At 48.9% G+C, this 23216-nt stretch overlaps 1 protein-coding gene across 1 annotated transcript in view; it reads left to right on the top strand.

The window, feature by feature from the left end:
* LOC144094046 (SWI/SNF complex subunit SMARCC1-like) overlaps window positions 1-23216 on the top strand; it is a 58259-nt gene that overhangs the window by 19541 nt on the left and 15502 nt on the right. Inside the window, 11 exon segments of the mRNA XM_077627901.1 lie at window positions 939-1081; window positions 1902-1973; window positions 2320-2433; window positions 4773-5305; window positions 5906-6028; window positions 6687-6848; window positions 8457-8551; window positions 9525-9770; window positions 12922-13056; window positions 17323-17456; window positions 17458-17849. Coding sequence (XP_077484027.1) covers window positions 939-1081; window positions 1902-1973; window positions 2320-2433; window positions 4773-5305; window positions 5906-6028; window positions 6687-6848; window positions 8457-8551; window positions 9525-9770; window positions 12922-13056; window positions 17323-17456; window positions 17458-17849 — 2149 coding nt within the window.

Here is a 23216-nt window from a genome sequence, read left to right as displayed (position 1 = left end):
ATCGTTGGAACAACCCTCCCGAGTGAAAGCGAGACGGGTGTCTAGACGCAGAAGACGACGGTGCTGGATGCCTGGACAGCTAGTTTTGTGAGCTCTCAGTGTTTGCAGGCGCCATCCCAGACTGTTTAGCAGCACAAGATTTTGTCAGTGCTGACGATGACGTGCAAGCTGTTGTGGATCGTGTTGATGCTAAGATTGTGGCTCACATCATAGATACCGAGGAAGCAGACCCGAGCAGAGGTGAATATTCAAGCGGAGAGCCAGCATCATTCATACCAACTAGGTGGCTCAGCGGTTATGGTGCTTGGCTGCCGGCCCGAAAGATGCGGGTTCAATCCCGGCCGCGGTGGTCTAATTTCGATGGCGGCGAAATTCTAGAGGCCCATGTACTGTGCGATGTCAATGCATGTTAAAGAACCCCAGGTGGTGGAAATTTCCGCAGCCCACCACTACGGCGTCCCTCATAGCCTGAGTTGCTTTGGGACGTTAAATCCCCACAAACCATCAGCGTCATTCATCGCTGTTGTGGCACAATGAAAGGCAAGCTAAGCTTACAAACTTTTTTCTTGCGAAGTAAAGTGTGGTGGGAGTGGAGCTGTGCTTTCGTTTTTTTGTGGACTTTGGAGGAGCAAATCGGTAAGTTCTCACTTGTCATGATCCTGGGGAAATGTCAGAGATGTGAGCAGTTTTGAAGTAAGCATCTAATAGGTGTATTTCATATTTCAAATTATCAATATATCGAACTTTTTCACGATCCCCGTCGAGTTTAGTATATCCGGGATCGACTGTAATCACAAAGCAATTAGAAGAAAAGTTATTTGTTTCAGTGGTGTGGGCCTGTTGTTCAGCTACAGGGGTAGCTGTTTTTTTTTTCTTTTCTAATTTGGCTTGCTGCTGTCTAGCCTTTGAACAAGGGTCGGTGCTTTCTTTTGGTGCAGGGTGACCGGGACAAGGGCTCTCGGCCCGGTAGCCCCAATGGTGTGGGCAAGAGTGAGAAGGCTGAAGCGCACGACGACAATGTCACCGAGCAGGCCAACCACATCATCATCCCAAGCTACGCAGCCTGGTTTGACTACAACAGGTGGGGGGTCTGAGCTGTGCTTCCGCTGGTGCCTTCATCTGCATGTGGGGAGTCCATTGGAACAGTAGTGACAGAAAATATTTAGTGGATCTGGATGTAGGAGGGAGCTGAATAATGTGCATTCGTTGCCGAGGTTTGAGTGAGTGCATGTGTGTAATTTGAGCATCCTGCTGCCATACAGCTGAGGCGGATTGCCCGAAGCTATGAGGAGCAAATGGTGCTAACATATTAGATTGCTTGGGGCCCCATGGGCAGAGTATGTTTTAAAGAATAATAATGTTTTTGGAAACCTAAGCAATCTTTGTAGCTGGCTGCAATTAAAATGCAAAAGGTGCATTGCTCTCGTAGAGGTCTTTATACTGTGCTCTGTTGGAGGCAGAGTTGTGGTGTAGGGAAACCTTGATGTGCATGTAAAACAGCTGCATTAGTGGCGAAGGTATTGATCTGATTGTTGGGACCACTGTGGAAGCAATTAAGTATCCATGATACATTAGAAGGGTGGCAGTTTCACTGTTTTAAGAGCAGCTTTCAGCAAACTGTTTGTTTTCCCATATCCCTCTGTATGAAGTTGAAATGTACACTTTCATCTTGCGTTGTATGTGTTCATGTTCTGTGTATTATGTTTTTCCTTGACGATGCTTCGTTGTTGTGGTAGCTTGCAGTTCTTGTTTATGAGCTCATGCAGGTCAGCAACTGTCCTGGTATGGTATTGTGTCATATGTAGGCAAAGCGGTGTGTGGGTGTGATGAAACATGTGATGGTTCTTAGTTGAACAAATATCGCATTGTAAAATGCTTTTCTCCCTCCTTTGCTCTTTCAGTATTCATGCGATTGAGAGGCGGGCCCTGCCAGAGTTCTTCAATGCCAAGAACAAGTCCAAGACACCTGAAGTGTACGTTTCTCTGCTTCATGGCACTAGTGCGTGTTTTAGGGTTTTTACTGCTAATTTTTTACCTCCCTCTGTTCACTTGCAATTTCTTTCACACTAATGATATGTTGCTAGTTTATTTTCACTTGTGTGTACTTGCTGCAAATTGATTATTGAAATATTGTAACATTGCAAAGCAAGAGATGCATTGTGTTCAATGGGAAAGCAAGGGATCTCCAGCTTAGATCCAGGAAAACAAACCCTGAGGCTTTAAATTTAAACGTCTTGTAGCCCCTGCCCAGACTGGATGACTGTTCAGCATTTTTTTTTTATGCAGCTTGTGCATGCATTGTCTGATTCCCTCTTGCAGCTACATTGCATACCGAAACTTCATGATAGACACGTATCGGCTCAATCCTACGGAGTACCTGACAGTGACCGCATGCCGGAGGAACCTGGCAGGAGATGTGTGCGCCATCATGAGGCAAGTGGCTTCACTTCACCCCGTTACCTCAAGGGTCCCCAGTTAGAGTGCGTTACACGACTGGTGGCTAACACAAACAGAACACACATTATGTACGCATATCTTCATGGTTAAATGTGAAAGTCGTACAGCCCATAAAAGTGGATGTGCAGGTGATTGCAGTTCCAGTTCTTAAGCCGAGTGACAGAGGGATGATGTAGCAAACGTAGTACAGTGAAAGCTCGTTAATTCACCACTCGTTAATTTGAAATTCTGGATAATTCGAAATAGTCATCGTGGTCCAGTCCGCAGTGCATAGAAGTCTATGTGCGTAACAGCTCGTTAACTCACTCAAAAATTGGCGCCGCCACCCATAATTCGAACTGCGCGCCGCCAAGCGCTGCTTTTGGAAACCATTCTTGGAAGCTTTCACGGCAGAACGATAGATGGCACAACCATCGGGGCGCCGCTAGGGTGCTGGAACAAGTACTAACCAGTCTTTCCTGCTGCGACTGCTTCGAGGAACGATGTTTTAGTGTTTTAGCCCTCGTTTTGCACGCCGCTTGCTGTGAGCTTGTGTCCGCGAGATGTGTTCGCGTGGGAAATACTGCGCCAAGACGGTGAAGGAGGAAGTGTCGATTTTACGCGAGGTGGACGAACGGAAGGCCAGCAAAGTGGAAATGGCTCCTGAAATGGCTCCTGAAATTCGATCGGAGGATGGAGCTAGGGAAGCGTCAAGTTCTCCTCATTGTGGATAACTGCTCGGCACACAAAGTCGACGCCGAGCTGAAAGCCACAAGGCTAGTATTTTTGCCCGCCAACACGACTGCGGCCTTGCAGCCAATGGATCAGGGGGTGATCAGAAACTTGAAATGTTTCTATAGGCGCCACATGATCGAGCGCAATATTTTGTGCACTGGAAACCAGAAGACCAGCACCATCACATTGCTCACAGCAGTGCACATGTTGGTGCCTACATGGGAGCAGGTCACGCCGTCCACAATTGCAAACTGCTTCCACCACTGTGGCTTTGCTGCCGGAAGTTTGGAAGAAAGTGGCGACAATGGGAGTCCAGAGCCTCTGCCTGCGGCTGTGCATGCTGTACTGCAGGACGTTACTTTTGATGATTACGTTGAAGTAGACAGCGATGCAGCAGTGTGCGGTGCCCGAAGTGATGAGGACATTGTCGATGAAATTGTTGGGGAGCAATCTGTCCCAGAAGAGGCAGAAGACGAGGACGACGAGGAGGAGCAAGAGCCCGTGCGTCCGTCCGTGGCAGAAGTTATGGGAGCGCTGAATGTCGCGCGCCTTTTTTTCAGCTTTGAAGAGGGGGAAGAAGACTCTCTGCGTCGCATTCGCGCGCTAGAAGACCAAGTGACTACGGTAGCCCTCAGAGAGAAGGAGCAGAAGATAACAGATTGTTTTGCTAAATAAATGTTTTTCGTGCCATCCGGGCATCAAATGCGTTCATTTTTGCTCACTTTCATTAGTTTCAATTTTGGTTAATTCGAACTGGCCTGGCGGCCCCGTGGAATTCGAATTAACGAGCTTTTACTGTATAAGCCTGTGGGTGGCCAACTTGAAGGGGATGACCAGTGCGAAGTGAAATCTGCTCCAGAGGTTGCATGATGAAGTGAACTGTGAAAAAAAATGTTATAAAACGATCTTAAATCACATACTGGTGATTTAGTCGTAACAAACAAGGTTTGTTAGGCCAGACATAGGTAGTTTTTAACTGCAGTGTGCTGATGTATGAATCGCATAAATGAATGAATCTGGTGGTTCAGTTCTGTACTCATTCTATTGTAAATTTGTTTAAGTATGTTTGTTTACGGCTTCAGATAGCCAGGCCATATTCTAGCTTTGACCGAACAAGTGATTTGTACCAAACAATTTCAAGTTTTGCACAACATGATTTCTGTTGGCTGATCACATGGCGACGTTAGTGATGTGCATGGTCCAGGTTAGATCATCGAACCAGGTTATTCCCAGGTATTCATATAATGGGTATAATTCTTTGTGGCATTCAAGATTGCGTAACAGGGCAGGAGAAGGTTATGATTGCTGTAAAATGACAGGAGCTGGCATTTACTGGGGTTGTACCATGAACCATTGGTTACAGCAGTCCTGTAAGCAGATTAGGCCACTTTGGAGAGCTAGCTGATCGCACGACCTAGTAACTGTGTAATAGATGATGCAGTCATCAACAAATTTACAGATGATGCAGGAGACATGTGGGGGTAGGTCATATTGCATTTCATCCACTGCATGGCTTACTTAGAACATGCTTTCAGGGAGTTAAAGTGCACTGATCTCGGAGCTCTCACGTGCAAGTCTGATGGTTCTCGGTCACTCGACAGGGTGCACGCGTTCCTGGAGCAGTGGGGACTGGTGAACTACCAGGTGGACGCCGAGAGCCGCCCAAGCCCCATGGGACCGCCGTCCACGTCACACTTCCATGTGCTGGCCGACACCCCCTCGGGACTGCAGCCGCTCAACCCTCCCAGGACTCAGCAGCCTTCAGCAGCGCAGCAGATGCTGAACCTGGATAAGGCCAAGGAAGAGGGCGGCAAGGACGAAGGGGGCGGCATCCCCGCCCGGGGTGCGAGTGCCGGCACCACCATTGGGGGCGACGCCCTGGGCCTCAAGATGGACCAGTACGCCAAGAAGCAGGCCTACCTGCGCCACAAGGCGGCCGCCACGGTGTCGCGCGAGTGGACCGAGCAGGAGACCCTGCTGCTCCTGGAGGCCCTGGAGATGTACCGGGAGGACTGGAACAAGGTGTGCGAGCACGTTGGAAGCCGCACCCAGGATGAGTGCATCCTGCACTTCCTGCGGCTGCCCATCGAGGACCCCTACCTGGACGACCCGGCTGCCGGAGGGGGCGCCCTTGGTGCGTTCTCTCTCTTGTGCATGCATTCGCACATCGCGTCTTCTCATTCTCATCCAAAGCCCACTGCGAAGTGAGAAAGTGCAGCTGGGTCTGCCATGAGCGACATGCCAATGAAGGTGCAAACTCTGGCAGCATACATAGAACACTGGCTACCTTCCAGCTGTGTGTCCTTCGAAGTGTCCACACACCTTTGTTTTAGTGCACAAAACAAGACAAACAGAATTGCTACTCAATTCCTTTGACTGATGTTTGAGCATATGTCCATATGAACCAGTAGTTTGCCTTGTTGGCAAGTGGGGGTTGTTGGCGGGGCATGCATTGGGACATTCTGGTGCTTTTGTCGTATACAGTCCTGTAATTTAACCAGATGGAAGTCTGGCATGGTCTGGCCTGTTTGCCTTAGGCATGCCAGGACAGCCATTATTGAGCGGTCTAATTACACATTGTTTCTCTCTGCTCTGGCTTGCCACAGCCCTTAAAAAGGGATTATAGAGGTATTTCGCCTCCTTAGTTGTCAGTTGTCCATCTCCTTCGGGCATGTGCACTTCCTTCTCAACTTTCTTGATAGTGGAAACCCTGACCGGGTGTGTTGTGTTTCAGGCCCTCTGGCTTTCCAGCCCATTCCATTCTCCAAGGCTGGCAACCCCATCATGTCCACTGTGGCCTTCCTGGCTTCAGTGGTCGACCCCCGGGTGGCTGCGTCGGCAGCCAAGGCAGCTATGGGTATGCTCATTTACTCTGTCTTCATCAGCAAGCACATCACGGTGCCTATGCAGCTAATTTTAACCTTCAATCAATCAATCAATCAATGATTTTATTTCTTCCTCACAAAAAGATTAGCAGAGGACGAGGAGGGCTCGAAGAAAAAGTGGAAGTTTCCACTTGACGAGCTTCGGGCCCCCTATTTACAAGGCATATACAGTGGAAGATTAAGAAACATACATCTTTCTACATTAGAAAGTTTAAAAGTCAGTACGTATAATATGCAATACAAAAATAATATACTCATTTTTGAGCCACAAATAAAGGTCAGTATGTACAAGGAAGGCAGCCACGGTAGCACACCAATTCTACAAGAGAATTTCTAAAATACATAAAACAATTTCATACACGCTCACTGTCGCGTTACAAAGGACTTAAGCATATTGTTGGTAATGGTGCTTATGCAGCTAATTTTAACCTTAAAGCTTCATTGAAGTGCACGTGGCTTCATTGGTCTTAGTGTGTTATCGTCAACCCAAGGGCATAATCTTCAATGGTCACCTTGAGGGGCGATGCTTCAGTGGCTCTGTGTGATAAGACTAGGCACGACAAAAAATGTTTGTAGGAGGGCACACCTCCCACCAGCATCAGCTTGACGCTGCCTCGTCTTGAACTGCAGAGGAGTTTGCCAAGATCAAGGATGAGGTCCCGTCGGCCCTGCTCGATGCGCACATCAAGAATGTAGAGACAGCGGCGGCCGAGGGCAACGTCAACCCCAAGGCAGGCCTGGGCATGACGGGCATTGCGGGAACGGGCGACAAGGAGCCGCAGGAGGGCAACGGTGAGCGACATGTGCCACTCAACACTGCCAAGGCAACTGGTGCTGAAACAACTTTTGCATTCTGTTCTTCCTTTTTTTATTTTGATGGGTGATGACCATTTGCTGCAAACTAATGACATTAGTGTTATTGGGTGGTGCACCATCTTTTGGCAGAATTTGCGAGATGTATGACTGTATTTGGCACTCTCCTTAGTGGTCGACTCCTTGCCTGTTATTTGGTGTAACTAGAAGCATGGTGCCATTGCGTATTTGCTGAGTTAGGCTAGCAGGAAGCATTTTAATGCTGAAAGAGCCTTGTTTTACTTATTATTTTAACAAATGCAGCACTATTGCCTATTTGAGGACAGACAGTGTCTTCCTAATTGTAGCATCAATGGGGCTTGTGTATATTTGCATTAGTAACCTTCAGCTGGCGTAGAAGGAGCCGCACTGTAGGTTTACCTAAAGCAACAGCAATTTTGGCGGAAAGTATGATTTGGAACGAACTACTCTGAGGTCTGCACATCAGCTTTCTGTCCTTGAGAAAAAATCCGATGCCCAGACCTGTTTGGACTCTGTTCAGCTGCAAAAGACACTTTCATTGCCGAGACGTCCGGAGGTGAACGTTTGGAGATTCCCCCTCCCTCTTCCAGCTTGATTCTAACTATTGGCATTGGGGAGGATGTAGATGGTCATCAGATTGCTTGGCATAATTTCTCATGTTTTTTTTTTTTTTTCTGTGCAGTAAAAGTGCACTAGCTGTAGTAATGCGAAACTTGACAAAAAAACTTACGATCCATCCGAAAACATATGATCTAAACAGTTGTTTTGAAGAATGCAATTGTTGAATGGAGGTACAGTGGCACTTATTGACATTTTCACTTCATAATTAGCATTCATAAGGACAAGGTCCAAGCAGCTCCTTTTCCAATGCTTACAGAATTCAGTTCGCATTTGTGTTGTTCTTGGCGGGGAAACTCGACAACACATCTAGTCCATTTAAAGCAATGGCAATTATTAGTGGTCTTTTCCTTGTTTGCGGGTGTGAACATCCTCTTCACGAATGTACTGCGGGAAGTCGCCGTGTGGCTGACTGTCGCAGCGTTCTTGCTCTGCGTTCCCCAGACTTATTCCGCTCGTATGTAAGTGCATCTGTGTACTTCTCAGATGCCTCACCCGTTTGCCCTAAGGCCCTGTGTTTCTTCTCTCCATGTCGCATCCTCGTGAGAATGGCCCGCTTGTATGTCAGCGCATTTATTTTTTGTGTCTGTGTGCTTTGCCCCTTTGCATCAGGGTACTGCAGAGAAGCCACCATAGCGGGTGTCTGCCCCTGCATTACTGTTATTCCATGTTGTGTGCCTTCAGGTTCAGCCCACGCTAAACGACTAGAATTTATTGAATTATTGAACATAGTGGCTGGGAAGTCGTGTTACCCTGGAACGTATCAACTGGGATAAATATGGTGCAACTCTGTGGGACCGTTTTATTGGTGGCAATTTTGAGCCCATACACTGGTAAATCATGTGAACTGGAAGCGTGTCAATGTACTGTACTGTGCTTTCTGTTATATGCAAAGAAATATCTGTCATTTTCCTGGCTTCCATTGCCTCACTGTGGCCTCCCTTTCAGCCGGAGAAGAGTCGGAGAAGGCTGAAGAGGGCAAGGAAGGCACGGAACCGTCGCTCTCGGCCGAACTGAAGCTGGAAAAGCCAAGCAGCTCTGAGGCAAGGCTCGAGGTTCTCTTCCTGACCCCTGCAATATTTTTGTATTGGATAATCTGCTATGCTTTCTCGACGTTTGGAGCTGGCCTTCCCTTGTGATCACTGTTCTGAACTTCTACATGAATCGATAGGCATCAAGGGTGTGGGAAGAATTGGGAATTAGCTTTCTTCGCCTACTGCACTTAGTCATTGCAAGTTAACTGTGTCGTAAGATATGCAAGTAGGCCAAACAGGGTAGCTCATTTGCTTTGTAGGCTGTCACATGCAGGTTGCCTGAACTTTTATGTGATAGCATAAAGAGCTCATCGGCCCAAAAGGCGGCGTGGGTTTTTGCACTTGGTCGGGGTGTGAAATAAAAGAAACAGAGTAAGTGCAATTCGAGAACCTGCGGCGGCATGAACAGAGCTCCGCTGACCAGTGCATTGGACCACTAGGCCATTGCTGTAGCCGTACATCCGGTATGTTAAACTGCCAGTTTATCGCACTGTGCTTTGTACATTGTAGTCTTCATCTTCCATCCGTGGGTGTTAGTCCAAAATCAGCACGCAGGTATTTGCACATGCCAGCCGAAACTGGAATGCGTGGCCGCTTTACTAGCATAAAAAAAACTGCTTAGAAGTGTCATCTCGCAGGCATGCAACAAATCACACAAAACGGCGGGGGATTTGAAACAACAAATTGAATTCTCATTGGGGTGCATTAGCTCTATGCTGTCACATTTTCAGGTGGGCCGGGTGCTCGTCGTCTCTAAATTTTTCTAGTGAATGTGCATTTTATTGTTTTGTACTTGAGGTTGCTGCTGGTCTGAGTTTGCAAAGAATGACTGTAGAGGGGCTCTGAAAGGGAAATTTCGTTGGTTGATTATTGTTCTGTCATGGGGGGAGGGAAAGGCATGGTACAAAGAAGCAAGATGGTGGTGACTCGGGCAGCCATGGTAGGAGTGTTGCCGTCATTGATGGCTCATGTGCTGTCACAGGAGAACTCGTCCGCTTCGGCTGATGGTGCCCCTGGTACTGCTGCGCCCGCAGCCGGTGAGGCCGACGATAAGATGAAAGTGGCCAAGTTGGCCGAGGAGCCCAAGGAAAGCCCTGGAGCGGTGGCCGACCAGGAGTCTGCAGAGGAGCCCAAGCCACCCGAGACGGACCGCGACCGGCTTGTCAAGGATGCACAGCTTTCCACGGCAGCTGCGGCAGCTCTCGGTGCAGCGGCCGTCAAGGCAAAGGTGTGTGTACAGCACAGCCTCCCCAGCCAAGTCGAGTGAAGTTTCAGCATCTTGCATCCACTGGTCAAGTGCATTGTTGAGGAAACACGCAAAAGGGGCACGAAATGTTTCAAGGGGCAGAGACTGCACATGTATTCTCGACACATTAGTAGGATGCCTCGGGACTTCAGAGATGGCACTGGTTTTGAGGCACGCTTTGTGGCAGGAGATGAAGACACTGCATGTGGCTGCTGGTTCAGGCGGTGCTGTTTGCATAATGGAAGGACTTCTTATTCATTAGGCATATATTGCCTTAGAGGTGTAACAGTGTAAGGAGGCTCCTAAAGAAGCCTAGCTTTGCAAGGCTGTTTATGAAGCCCCCAAGTTTTATGGTTAAAGGCATGGCTAGTCAGCCAGACTGCTTAATCACCCTCTTAAGGCCTATCATCAACCATTGAATATTGGAGCGAGCTATTCATTTTGGGTGTAACGGGGCAAACGGATGAAAGAAAAGGAACTACCTAGTCAGTGCTACTCTGTGTGTTCTTTGTTCCTTCTCTGTTCCACCAAAAATGAGCATTTACCAACTAGCGCAGCTGCCCATCCTACTAGAGTGAACTACAGTAGAACCTCGTTGATACGTTCCCGGTTCGTACGATTTCCCGGTTCATACGATCAAAATCGAGGGCAAGAAAAAATGCCCCATAGAGTTACGTGTATTTGTTTCCCGGTTTATACGTTCCGGGATCACACGATTTCCCGGTAAATACGTTCAGACTTTAGTGAAACAATACGTTTTGCGACGAAAAGAAGAAGAGTTGGCTGAGAGCAGGCACACGCGACTTCTTCCTCCATGCTTGCGTGAGCATGGCGTAAATCGCCGCCGCGGCGGTTTCTCCGCTCGGCGCGGTGGCATGTCAACGGCGCTGCCCCACCTACTCCTCCAGTCTCTCCGATTCCTAGCAGGGTTAGTACGTTACGTTCACTATATGCAGCAAACAGGAAGCGCTCGCGATATCGCTTGGTTTCCGCTAGTCAAGCGAGCGCCACTCTGGTTGCTTTATAGCCGGTAAACAGGGTGGTTCTGCTCTCTGGTTGCGTAATCGGGACGCACAAGCCCGTCAAAATTTTTATCTCCTAATCTACCGCAGATTTGACTATGCAACTTTGTTTTGGTCGATGCGGGTTTATTTTGATGATTGCCTACTTTTAAAGCTCCCAGACACCATCATCAGTTCCCACCACCCTGCGGTCGGACGAATAGCTACCAATTCTCATTTCCACCTTCTTCCTGCGTCGTTTGCTGGCTGCCATGGCGTCTCATAAGCGTAAGCCGTTGTCCTTGAAGGAGAAGTTGAACATCTTGGCAGTCGTCGACGCAAATCCCAAAAAGAAGCGAATCGACATTGCAAATGACCTCGGACTGCCAGCATCAACTGTCAACACGATCGTGTCGAAGCGGAAGGAGATCGAAGGCAACGCGTTGGTGTTCGGCGCAGGGACAAAGCAGGCCCGTGGAGCCAGGCATGGGGAGCTGGAAGAAGCACTTCTGAAGTGGTTCAAACAAGCGAGAGCGTCCGGTGTCAACTTTGACGGAAGTATTCTTCGCGAGAAAGCAATGGAAATTGCAGATGTGCTTGGGATTGATGACTTCACCGCCTCGAATGGCTGGATTAGCCGATTTCGAGCTCGGCATGCCATCGCGTATCGGCAAGTGAACGGCGAAGCTGCAAGCGTCAATCCAGCTGACATGGAAAACTGGATTTCGTTGCTGCCCGGAATTTTGAATGCACACGATCCACGAGACGTGTACAACGCCGATGAACTGGGACTGTTCTTCAAGGTACAACCAAACAAAACGCTGTGCCTGAAAGGCGACGATTGTCACGGCGGCAAAGTAAGCAAAGACCGCGTGACGGTCCTTTTATGCTGCAATGAAGATGGGAGCGATATGCTCAAGCCTTGGGTAATTGGGAAAGCAAAGAACCCGCGCTGTTTGCGCAATATTGCACATTTGCCTTGTGTTTATAAAAATAACACAAAGGCGTGGATGACCTGCAGCATTTTTGAAATGTTTCTTCGGTACCTCGACGGACGACTCGGATCGAGAGGACGGAACGGGCTGCTGTTTCTAGACAATTGCGCGGCCCACCCGAAGGACACTTCTTTTCTTCGAAACGCCCGCGTCATTTTTCTTCCGAGCAACACAACGAGTCATCTACAGCCCTTAGACGCTGGGATTATAAAAAACGTGAAGCACTTGTACAGAAAGTGCATTGTGCGACGATTCCTGGCTCGTGTCTCACGACAGCAGGACCCGGGGAAGTTGTCGTTGCTAGACGCAATGCACTACTTGGTCAGTTCGTGGGAAAGCGTTACGAGCGATACTGTGCGTAACTGTTCTCACAAGTGCGGTTTTCGGCGCGTGCCAGGGGCCGAGGAGACCCAGGAGCCCAGTGATGACTATGCAGAGATCGACGAAGAGTTTCGGTCAACCGGTGCCGATGGCTTGTTTTCAGAGTTTGTTGCCGTCGACGACAACGTGCTGACCTGTGAGCCGCAAAGCGTAGCCGAAATAGTGGCCGAGGTACGAGGCGGCGAAGCGTCTGATAGCGACGAAGAGGACATCCCGACTACTTTCGCCCAGGCCGCCGCCGGACTAGATGCGCTGCGGAGTTTTTTCCGCGACAAAGAGAACAGCGCTGCAGATAAGAACATTCGTGAGCTAGAAAAGCAGCTCTACCTTTCTAATGGTCGCACCCTTCATCAGCGAACGCTGGTCGACTACTTTAAGCAGTGAAAATGAAAATAAATGCCCTTGCACATCGTTCTCGAGTCTTGATTTTCGGAAATCAAGGTGAGTTTGGATCATACGTTTTCCCGGACAATACGTTTTTTTCTCGCATTTAAAAAAAAAACGTATCAACGAGGTTTTACTGTATCTTGAAATTCTAATTAGGTTGAAGCGTACAGGAACATGGTGGTGATGATGATAAAGAACATGGGGCAGGTAGAAAGTGTAAGCCACATAAATTAGAGCAGCTATCATTACCTGTGGGTGTTGCTAGACGTGGCCTTGCTTGTGGGGTCGTTTCTCGTTGCTTTGTGTGCAAGTAGTCGCGTCAGTCACATCTGTGCTCTCTCTCTTCTTACCTCTCCTCCGTCTCCTCAGCACCTGGCAGGCGTTGAAGAGCGCAAGATCAAGTCTCTCGTGGCTCTCCTGGTGGAGACGCAGATGAAGAAGCTGGAGATCAAGCTGCGGCACTTTGAGGAGCTCGAAGCCATCATGGACCGCGAAAGGGAGACGGTTAGTGCACCGTTGATTGCCCCTGTGCTGGAAATTTCCGCTGCAGGCAGGGTGACCAAGAAACGGCATGGCAGCGTGGAAAGTGAAGTTGTCGTTTATTGCTGTACTAGTTGTATGTGGGACGGAAAGGAAAAAAAACTAAAACATGAAAGGGAGTGCAGTAGTATCTCGGTGTGATCACAGCTGATGCAAATATCAGTATGATATGAATTTGTAATAATTGTGTACAGTGGACATAATTTCGGATGGTGCACACTTTCCTGCGCCACTACAGATTATGTACAAACGTGGGAGCCATGGCTGTGACCGCACTCGCAAGCACTAAGTGCTGCCCTTGCATAGTAAACTCCGCGATTGCCAGTCGCGTAATACGCATCATGAGTAGTGGCACGTGGCCAGCATATCCGTAGTTGCACGGAGAGGGACCCTCAAATCGCCAGCGTCGCGATCGCCATTTGTGCGGTGTGCACTGTGAGCACTGAAAGGTGGCATGACTGCTTCCTTGCAGTTGTGCTTTGCACTGCTTCGTTGGTGGGTGGCGCTGTGAAATGTGCTGCACGTGCTAGGTTGTTTGCTACGTCCATGCCACTCACATTGCTGTCTTCCTAGTACAAACAGTCTGCTTATATAATATAATACAGCACAAAATAGTCTCAACCTGTTCTTTCTGAAGAATGAGCGACACAACCGGTGGTAACGCTTCATCTGCCGCCGCTGCTAGAGGAGCTGCCCGAACAGAGGCTCAGCGCTGCCAGAATCCAGAGGTGTGCGCCGCCGAGGCAGCAGCCAAGTGCTGCCGCCACCAAGGGGACCCTGCCGTTCGAATTGCCAAAGCGCAAGCTCATTGCCGCTGCCAAGAGGGCCCTGCCGTTCGCGCTGCCGAAACTGACAAGAGTTGCACTGAAAATTGCATTAGGGAGTACCATAACTATCCCTAGAATTAGTAAAAATAAATCCAGGCAATAATTTAGGGTTGTGCAAATTGCGCGAGTAAATATGGTACAGAACACTGTATTTTAACCCGTGTGCAGCTGCAGGGTGTTTAAGGGGGGACGCGACCCTTGAAAACCGAAAAATCGTGAAAAAGTTGATTTCTGGAAAAGTGCATATTCCCTCAGTATGTGTCATGAACTACCTTTTCTGTAAATATGAACGCCTAATTCGTTGTGAAAGTACTTCAAATTAAATATCTAACAAGCCGCGGCAGCCGCTGAGCTGCGAGAAAGCGCCAAAAATACCCCAACTTCACACGGATGCCGTTCTTCATCCAGCAAACCAAGCGCCGCCATCTTGGTCTTGTTTTGTTCGTGAATTCTTGCTCTTTTTTTTTTTGCTGCCTTCGATGGCGGCGGCATGGTGGGAGCGTGGCTTGCTTGCGATTGGGGCCCTCAAAGCACCTTCAGAGTTTCCCGCGCTTGAAATGCGAGGCTGCGATTGGGCGAAGGGCGTGCTTCGCGAGAACGTGGGGAACCGCCCGGCCGCTATTGGCTGCTGCATGCGCTGACGCTTGCCCCGGCCGCCCTGGCTCTTCCCTTTTCTCATCTGTGGTTTGTGCGTTCTCTTCACGTTTTGCCATTTTTGTGATCGTTGTTGTCGCCGTCTTTACGGTCTCTCGCCGTGCCGCCTGAACAGTTTCCTGCAGACTGTCGTGCGGTCAGTCACGATGCGTCCAACAAAGCTAAAGACTCTACACGCGTTCGGTGTGCGGAAGCGTGCTATCAAGTTTGTTCGGCAAAGTGTCCCGCCAACAAGGACTGTGTCGATGTTTCCAGCCACGTAGCTTCTGCTACATTGCTACTAGACAGCGATTGCGTCGCTGCTTCCAGCGACATACCAGCAGCTTCATCAGTGCAAGAATGTGTTGCTTCGGGCATGCCTTGTGTACTGTACGCATCAACCTCGGCGATTGCGGCATCCAGCTCCTGTCTCGCATCTACCGTACCCTTGCATCGCTCATTCTGGCTGCATCTCTGGAACCCCTTATCGGATTTCCAGGGTTTTTTTTTTTTATTCCGTACCTGAATAAATTTCTGAGGGCAAGACAGGTCTGCTTTTTCAAGTTATTGTTTCTGAAATTTGTCATAAGCAATTGAAATTTGTTTAATGAAGGTCTAATGAGTGACACTAAATTCAGTGCTGTGCTAAACTTTTCCAGTAAGGAAATTTAGAAAAAGGGCTCTGTTCTGCCCTGGGGCTCCTATCCAGGAATGGCCATGATGAATTTCATAGTGCCAGCGCTATTTTCAAATTCTCCAGGCCTGGAATAAGCGACTTATGTGAACCACTTCGATATACTCCTGTAACTTGAAAACCAGTGTCCACAGCTCCGTGAAACCTGGTAGTTCTTCTAATGGTTGTGCTGTGAGCCTACCCTGAAAATTTAATTCAGATATCTAGGGAAACAAAAATGTTGGTGTTCGAGGGTAGCCTTCTTTAATCAGTGATCACGCAGTCTTTGTGAGGGTTTTATCTTTCCGTGCTGTGCTGCTACACGGGACTACTTCTATAGTAATTTTGTACCGGGTTTGTGTACTGAAGTTTACGTTGCAGTACAAAGCCAAGTGCAATGCATGATTAGCCCAGTGTGCATTTCAGTGGTGCACATATACCAGGTGTCCCAGCTAAAAGTAACCAAGCTTTTAAAAAACACTGAATGCCCTAGCCGCGTGATACCAACTGAGGGTTGTTTAGAGTCGCGTGACCTAGTCTGCAGTATTTTTTTTGTTCTCCAAAGTTAATAAATTAGTTAAGTCTAATTAGCTAACTTTTTAATTATTCAATTGAGGAACAAAGTGTCAATATAAAGGTTGCAGATCACTTTGAAAAACAGTTGACTGCAACGTTTGCACCAAGACACCGTTAATGAAAAGTAGTTTTTTTTCCGGCCTTAAACCCTAGCTCGCACAATAAAAAAAAAAGCATCTATGTGGCAATGGTGCCATTTAAACATCTCAAGACACGTCTTAGAGGACAAAAACCATTTTTACTGAAGTGCTTTTCCTGATGAGCCTTTGCATGCACATTGGGACAGAGATATGACCCTGCTGCTGGTCACGTGATAGCTTTCTTTTAAGGCCAATAAGTAAAGCTTCCTAAATCGTACCATGATGGAAACAGCACTGCTAGGGGTTTTTTGAGAGTATCTAAAACTTTTACATTGACACTTTGCTCCTCAATTCAATAAGTTAAAAGTTAGCTAACTAGACTAAACTAATTAATTAACTTTGAAGAACGAGAAAAATACTGCAGACTAGATCACACGACTCTTAACAACCTTCAGTTGGTCTCGCACGCCTAGGAGATTCCGTGTTTTTTAAAAGCTTGGTTACTTTTAGCTTGGGACACCTGGTATATTGTAATACCTTCCATCTGGAAAATTTTTCTTTAGCACTTTGAGTTAACGAACGTTTATTGTAAATTGAAGGCACAGCAAAACCTTGTTAATTCAACTCCTGTTAATTTGAAATTTGGATAATTCGGGCTGCTGTTGGAGTCCCACCAAACGCCCCTGAAGTCTGTGGTGTCAGAAGCTCATATATTTGATCGCCCCGGGGCTGGCATTAATTAATTTAAATGGGCTTCAGAAGTGGTGCTGTGTGGGGCTACGACCTGCTCAACAAGTGGTCGTCTGATGTGCGCAATGGCGGCCATGTTGTTGACCCATTGATAGGCAGATAGTCTGGCCCCATACATAGTAATGGCGGCTATTGACAGAACATATCAGCCAGCCAGCTGGGCCTATAGCTGCACGCCATTTAGAGCAATGATTGTGTTTCATTCACTTTTTTTGTTTTGTTTTCCGAAGGTGTCTTGTTCCTCTGGGGCCAAGGCACGCTTCCCTCATTTCAGTTCGTGTTCTGTTCAAACATGCTGAAACTCCGTGCTCACCACATGCTGTTGTTTGCGCGGTGGAGCCTCCTCATGTGCAATGCCACATGCGAAGAAGCTTTGGCATTACCGCACCGTGCACTAAAGAAGCCATGGAGACTCTTTCTGTGATGGAGGAGTTCTGCTTTCGACACTCCCATGAGCACGAATTAAAACACTTGATAGAACAGGAAAAAATTGCTGTTGTCTTGCAGTTTTCATTCTAAATGAAGGTGACAAATTTCCCAGCTTTTCACCAAATAAATCTCACTTTCACGTGAGCAGGGCTTGCATTGCCTCAAACTATGATCAGGGGCAGGAGATACGAAGGTACAGAATTTTTATATGAAACTGCACCCGTCTATTAGCAAAGTTGCTTGTGGTCACCACCCGTTACAGCTGGAGTACCAGCGGCAACAGCTCATCCAAGAACGGCAGCAGTTCCACCTGGAGCAGCTGCGAGCGGCTGAGTTCCGGGCACGGCAGCAGGCGCATGCTATGATGATGGCCCAGCAGGGCACAGCGGCCCCCCCCTTCTGCCCCGCCTCCGGGTACCCCCTCAGCCCCCGTGGGAGGAGGAGGCGGTGGCCCCACAGCTGATGGAGACCCAGGTCAGCACCCACCGCGAGGTGGTCCTCCCCTACCTCCCCACCCACAGCAGCAGCAGCCACCACCGCAGCAGCGCAGCCCCTACTACCCTGGTTATGGGTCAGCCCCAGCCACAATGGGCGGAGCACGATCGTACCCGCCCACTGCAGGCGGGGCGGGTGGCTATGGTGCTCCCCCCTACCCTTCAGCCAGCGACCCATCGTTCAGAGTGCCGCATGGGAGCAGCCCCCAGCCGGGGGGACCAGGCGGTGTGCGGAGCCCTGGCATGCACCCGGCCGTAGCACCTCCCCCGGCCTCCCTTGGCCAACACCCCTCAGGTGAGACACACCCCATGCTGGCTTGAAGCCATTGTTGCCTTCCATGCAGCAAACCCTCGCATAGAACATCTCTCTTTTGTATGTATGTTATTGCAAGGTGGACAGCGTGCTACCTGCATTTTATGTGTTATGCATTGTGCAATCCTTGGAGCATGGTGGAAAACTACCGTGTGTGTGCTTCACCTCATGAGATCAGCCTGTGTTCCCTCTATGCAGCTCAGCTCACAGCGTGGAACTTAACGTGGCAGGAACTGTCTCGCCAGGAACATCCTATATCTACGTTTTCTGTGCGACCTGTCTCGTGGAAAACAGTAGCTAACCTTTGTGAAGAAACGTTAGGTAGCCTGGCACTTATTGTAGCTGTGTTGCAAACAGTGCACTAGCCTCACAGGCTCACAAATGCAGCAGCAGTTGCAGTGCTGACAGAAGCAGTCTGTGCACACTAGTGTTACCTGCCTGTAAAGTATTGTAGGTGTTTGCTGGAAACAGTTAAGAAAAAGAAATGGCACAGGCAACTTTAGCTGGTTAGGCGCGTGGCTTTTGAGGCAACTTCTTAATTGTGCGCTCATTATTGCCAGATGCAGCGTTTAAGTCATACCCAGGTATTGCGACCGTTTAGTTGTCAGTGATGCATGTATATGTGTACACTTCCTAAACTAGGCTTGCCAAGTCAAAGCATTTCCATTTAGCTAGATTCCCCACAACTGTAATTGAATGACTTGTCAACAGCTGCAGCTTATGATGCCATTGTTTTCAGAAAGGTCAGCTTTGTGGCAATCGCGAGCTCACACCAGCATGACACAGTTAACAATGTGGACATCTGCTATGGCCGAGTCGGTCAGCAACTGTTTGCAGGCTTTTTGATAAAAAAAAAAAATAGTCGGGAACTGAGAGACAGCACTTGCCTGCTTGTAATGCTGAATGCTGCGGAATGGATTTGTTTTCTTTGTTGTGTTATAAGCTGGGTGAGCATTTGTGTGCTGTTTGGCTTGCTTTGTGCACATCGTGCTGCTGCAAGGTGGAAGAACTAAAGTTTAAATGGCAGAGGTGTGTGTGCATCAGAATTTTCAAACAGGACTCGAATAAAGATGGTGAAAGCTCGGTGGTACGATCACGGTTGCTAAGAATTTCAGGGTGATACAAATTTGTAAGATTCCCTGGCCAGAGTGCATTGCGTACGCAGTGCAGAATTTCAGACGTTCCGAACGCTGTCCTGCGCCACTACGGATGGTGTGAACGCGCGAGCTACGACCACACACTCAAGCAATAAGTGCTGCCCGCACTTCACCAATGCTGCAATTACGGGTCACACGTTATGCACCACCGTGAGTGGGTGATGGTGTGGCTGTAAATAAATCCCATCAGTGAAATATTCATACAGTCTGAAATTCGTATCATTCAAAATAAACAAAATCTGAATGTACTGTGCGATGTCATGCTAAAGAACCCCAGGTGGTCCAAATTACGAATTTAGGCCGATAGTTTTTTTCAAATAATTATATTCCAAACGCTAGGGTCGGCTTAAATTCGAGGATTTTAAGAAACGCGCCAGTTTTTCATTGAAACTGCTAAATATGGTGCATAGCTAGCGCCATCTAGAAAAGTCAGTATCGCAGCCGCTACTAGCCGTGCCAGTAGCCAACCGTACACAAGCGAGGTTGCCATTTATAGCTGTTTCGTGTCAGTGTGCGCCGTGGTGTTATCGTGATGGCACCAAGCAGGAGATGCCACTACAGTGCCGCTTTCAAGCAAAAAGTTGTGATACCCGCAGAGGCATCGTCAAGCCTTCAAGCCAGGCGGGACTTCGGCGTCGACGAGAAAAACGTCCCTCGTTAAAGGGGACAGCGACAGCAGCTTTTTGCGTGCACCACATCGAGGATGGCATTTAGCGGACCAAGGAAAGGCCATCACCACGAAGTGGAGACACTTTTGGCCGACTTTGTTCGGACGCTGCCCTTCCAGTGACAACAGAAGTGCTCCAAGCAAAAGCTAGGGAAATTTCGAGGGAGTGAGGCCTAACGCCAAAGGATTTCAAAGCCAGCCGGGGCTGGCTTCAGAAATTCATGAAGTGCTTCGGCTTCAGCCGTCGACGTTGCACTTCAATCACCCAGAAGCTGCCAGTCGATTTTGAAGAAAAGCTGATAGCTTTTCAGCGCTACGTGCTGCGAAAGAGAGAAGCGGCAAGCTACAACCTTGGGCAAATCGGCAACGCCGACCAGACGGCTGTGTATTTTGATACGCTAGTGCCGTACACCGTGAATGAAAAGGGTGCCAAGGAGGTGAAGGTGCGCTTTGCAGCTACGAGAAGCAGCACGCAACTGTGATGCTGTGCTGCACTGCTGATGGACATAAACTCCCTCCTTATATGATATTTAAAAGGAAGACACTGCCTGCTCGAGAAACTTTCCCAAGAAATGTCATTATGCGGGCAAATGAGAATGGGTGGATGATGGGTGCGATGGTGGAAGAGTGGGTTAAGGTTGTGTGGCGATGGCGTCCAGGAGCCCTTTTGACAAAGAACTCTCTCCTTGTCGTCGACTCTTACCGTGGGCACTTGACCGACAACGTGAAGGCTGCGCTCGCCGAAGCGAACACGGACCTCGCTGTCATACCGGGCTGCATGACGGGCCAGTTGCAGCCACTTGATGTCTGAATCAACAAACCTTTCAAGGATCGTCTGCGCAAATATTACACGGACTGGTTGACTGACGAAAACCACATGCTAACGGCAATGGGCCGCATCAAATGTGCATCGCTATCGCAGCTGGCGGGCTGGGTAGCTGGAGCGTGGGACGACATCCCAGGTACTTTGATTGTGCGTGCCTTTAAAAAGTGCAGCATATCTAATGTGCTTGATGGTACGAAAGATAGCGCACTGTTTGAAGGTGACAGTGACAAGGAACACAGCGACGACGACGTTGAATGAGCTCTGCACGTTCAGATTCAACAAATGCCGTTTGCATTTTGTGAACGCTGTCCTCGCTTTTTTTGTTCGGCCTACATTCGAGGTAATACCGTATTTATTCGAATCTAGGCCGATAGTTTTTTCAAAAAAACGAGATGTAGAACTCTTATGTCGGCTTAGATTCGAAGATTTCGTTTCGAGGTTTCGTATTCGTAAAATACGAATAAATGTAGCACGCAGGTGGCGCCCCCACAAAACGCCAACGAAAGACAGCACTGTAGCCGTTGCTATCCGTAGCCGTTGCTATCCGTAGCCGATACTGATCAAAGCACACATGAGCACTGGCTGCCATTTTGGCCTTGTTCTGTTCTCGTGCGGTGGCGTGAGCACATTCGCAGCAGTGAAGTTTTCGTGCGTAGTTTTTATCACCAACACCATGGCACCAAACAGGCAGTGCCATTATAGTGCCGCCTTCAAGCGGAAAGTTATAGTCGCTGCAGAGCAGTCGTCAAATCTTCAAGCCGGGCGGGACTTCGGCGTGGATGAGAAGAATGTTCGCCGTTGGAGGGGGCAGCGTAACGAAATTTTTGCTTGCGCGGCAACGAGAACGGCTTTCACGGGCCCCAAGAAAGGCCGCCATCCAGAAGTGGAGGTAGCTCTGGCCGAGTTTGTGGAGACGCAGAGGTCAGCGGCACTTCCAGTGACCACGGAAGTGCTGCAAGCCAAAGCAAGAGAGCTGGCGAGAGAGCGAGGCGTCCCCCGGGAACTGTTCAAAGCCAGCCGGGGCTGGTTGCAGAAGTTCATGAAGCGCTTTGGCTTCAGCCTCCGACGTCGCACGTCCATTTGTCAAAAGCTGCCGGGCGACTTCGAAGAGAAGCTGATCTCATTTCAGCGATTCGTAATAAGGAAGAGGATGGAGCACGGCTACGCCGTAGGACAAATGGGAAACGCTGACCAGACGCCGGTATGGTTTGACATGCCAGTGGCGTGCACCGTGAACGAAAAAGGTGCCAAGGAAGTGAAAGTGCACTCGGCCGGATACGAAAAGCAGCGCATGACTGTAATGCTGGCCTGCACGGCGGATGGCCACAAGCTGCCGGCGTATATAATTTTTAAGAGGAAGACTCTACCAGCTCGGGAAGTGTTTCCAAGAAATGTGATCGTCCGCGCCAACGAAAATGGATGGATGGCGAGCGATATGGTTGAGCAGTGGATCAGAATGGTTTGGCAGCGGCGTCCAGGGGCCCTCTTGGCCAAACGTTCCCTCCTTGTCCTGGACTCTTACCGTGGACACCTCACTGACGGCGTAAAAGCTGCGCTTTCCGAAGCCGGTATCGACGTCGCCATCATACCCGGCGGCATGACAGGCCAGCTGCAGCCTCTTGATGTGTGCCTCAATAAGCCTTTCAAGGATCGGCTGCGCAAGTACTACGTGGACTGGCTTAGTGAAGAGCGGCGCGAGCTTACACCAACAGGCCGAATAAAGCGCGCCTCACTGGGAGTTGTAGCCACTTGGATAGCTGCAGCCTGGGATGACATCCCAGAAAGCTTGGTTGCACGCTCATTCCGCAAGTGCTGCATCTCTAATGCACTTGATGGCAGTGAAGATAGTGCACTGTTCGAGGAGGCCAGCGATAAAGAAGTCAGCGATGATGATGACGAATGAGCGGGGGCTGATCCCGGGCTGGCGTTGCATATGTCTCCTCGCCTAACGCCGCCTCTCCTCCTCCTCTTCTCTCAAAGCTCCTTTGGCAGCTTTTTTTTTTCAACGGTCCCTCTCGGGGCCATCAATCACGCTTCGGCAGAGCATGCAGGCACGATGCTTCCCGCTGTGTCTCACTCGAGTTCCTCTCTCTACACCAAGTCGCCTATGCGCAGACACATGGTGCAGTCGTATCGCGCCACGCACTTTCACGTGCGCGGCGACGTAAGAACAGTCGTGTCGCGTCATAAAAATAATTGTGATAATGAAGTATAAACAGTGTTGTTTTTTCGGCCGGCCTACAATCGAGGTAAGTTTTTTTTTTTCTGTGGCCTTCAACTTTCGGGTCTCGGCTTAGAATCGTGGCCGGCCTAGATTCGAGTAAATACGGTATATATATATTTTTTTTTGGCTTCGGACTTTAGGGGGTCGGCTTAGAATCGGGGTTGACCTAGATTCGAGTAAATACGGTACTATCTGGAGCCCTCCACCACAGTGCCGCTTATAGCCTGAGCTGCCTTGGGACGTTAAACTCCATAAAACCAAATACCATCGGCCATAAACAGATTTGCGTGAATGCACTTTCCATGTTTCTGCATTCAAATTTTGTTCGTTTTGGATGATACGAATTTTTGATATATATGAATATTTTTCGCGACCCTGTGAGATTCCCATCATTGAAGTTCTACTGTTTAAAAAAAAATATGGCTTTGAATAGTTCTCGGTCAGACACCTATGGATGCTCCCAGAGTTGAAAGAA

This window comes from Amblyomma americanum, chromosome 6 (genome assembly GCF_052857255.1).
Source record: "Amblyomma americanum isolate KBUSLIRL-KWMA chromosome 6, ASM5285725v1, whole genome shotgun sequence".
Classification (NCBI taxonomy): domain Eukaryota; kingdom Metazoa; phylum Arthropoda; class Arachnida; order Ixodida; family Ixodidae; genus Amblyomma; species Amblyomma americanum.
Note: the sequence above shows the minus strand (reverse complement) of the source record. Positions and strands in the feature narration are given on the sequence as shown.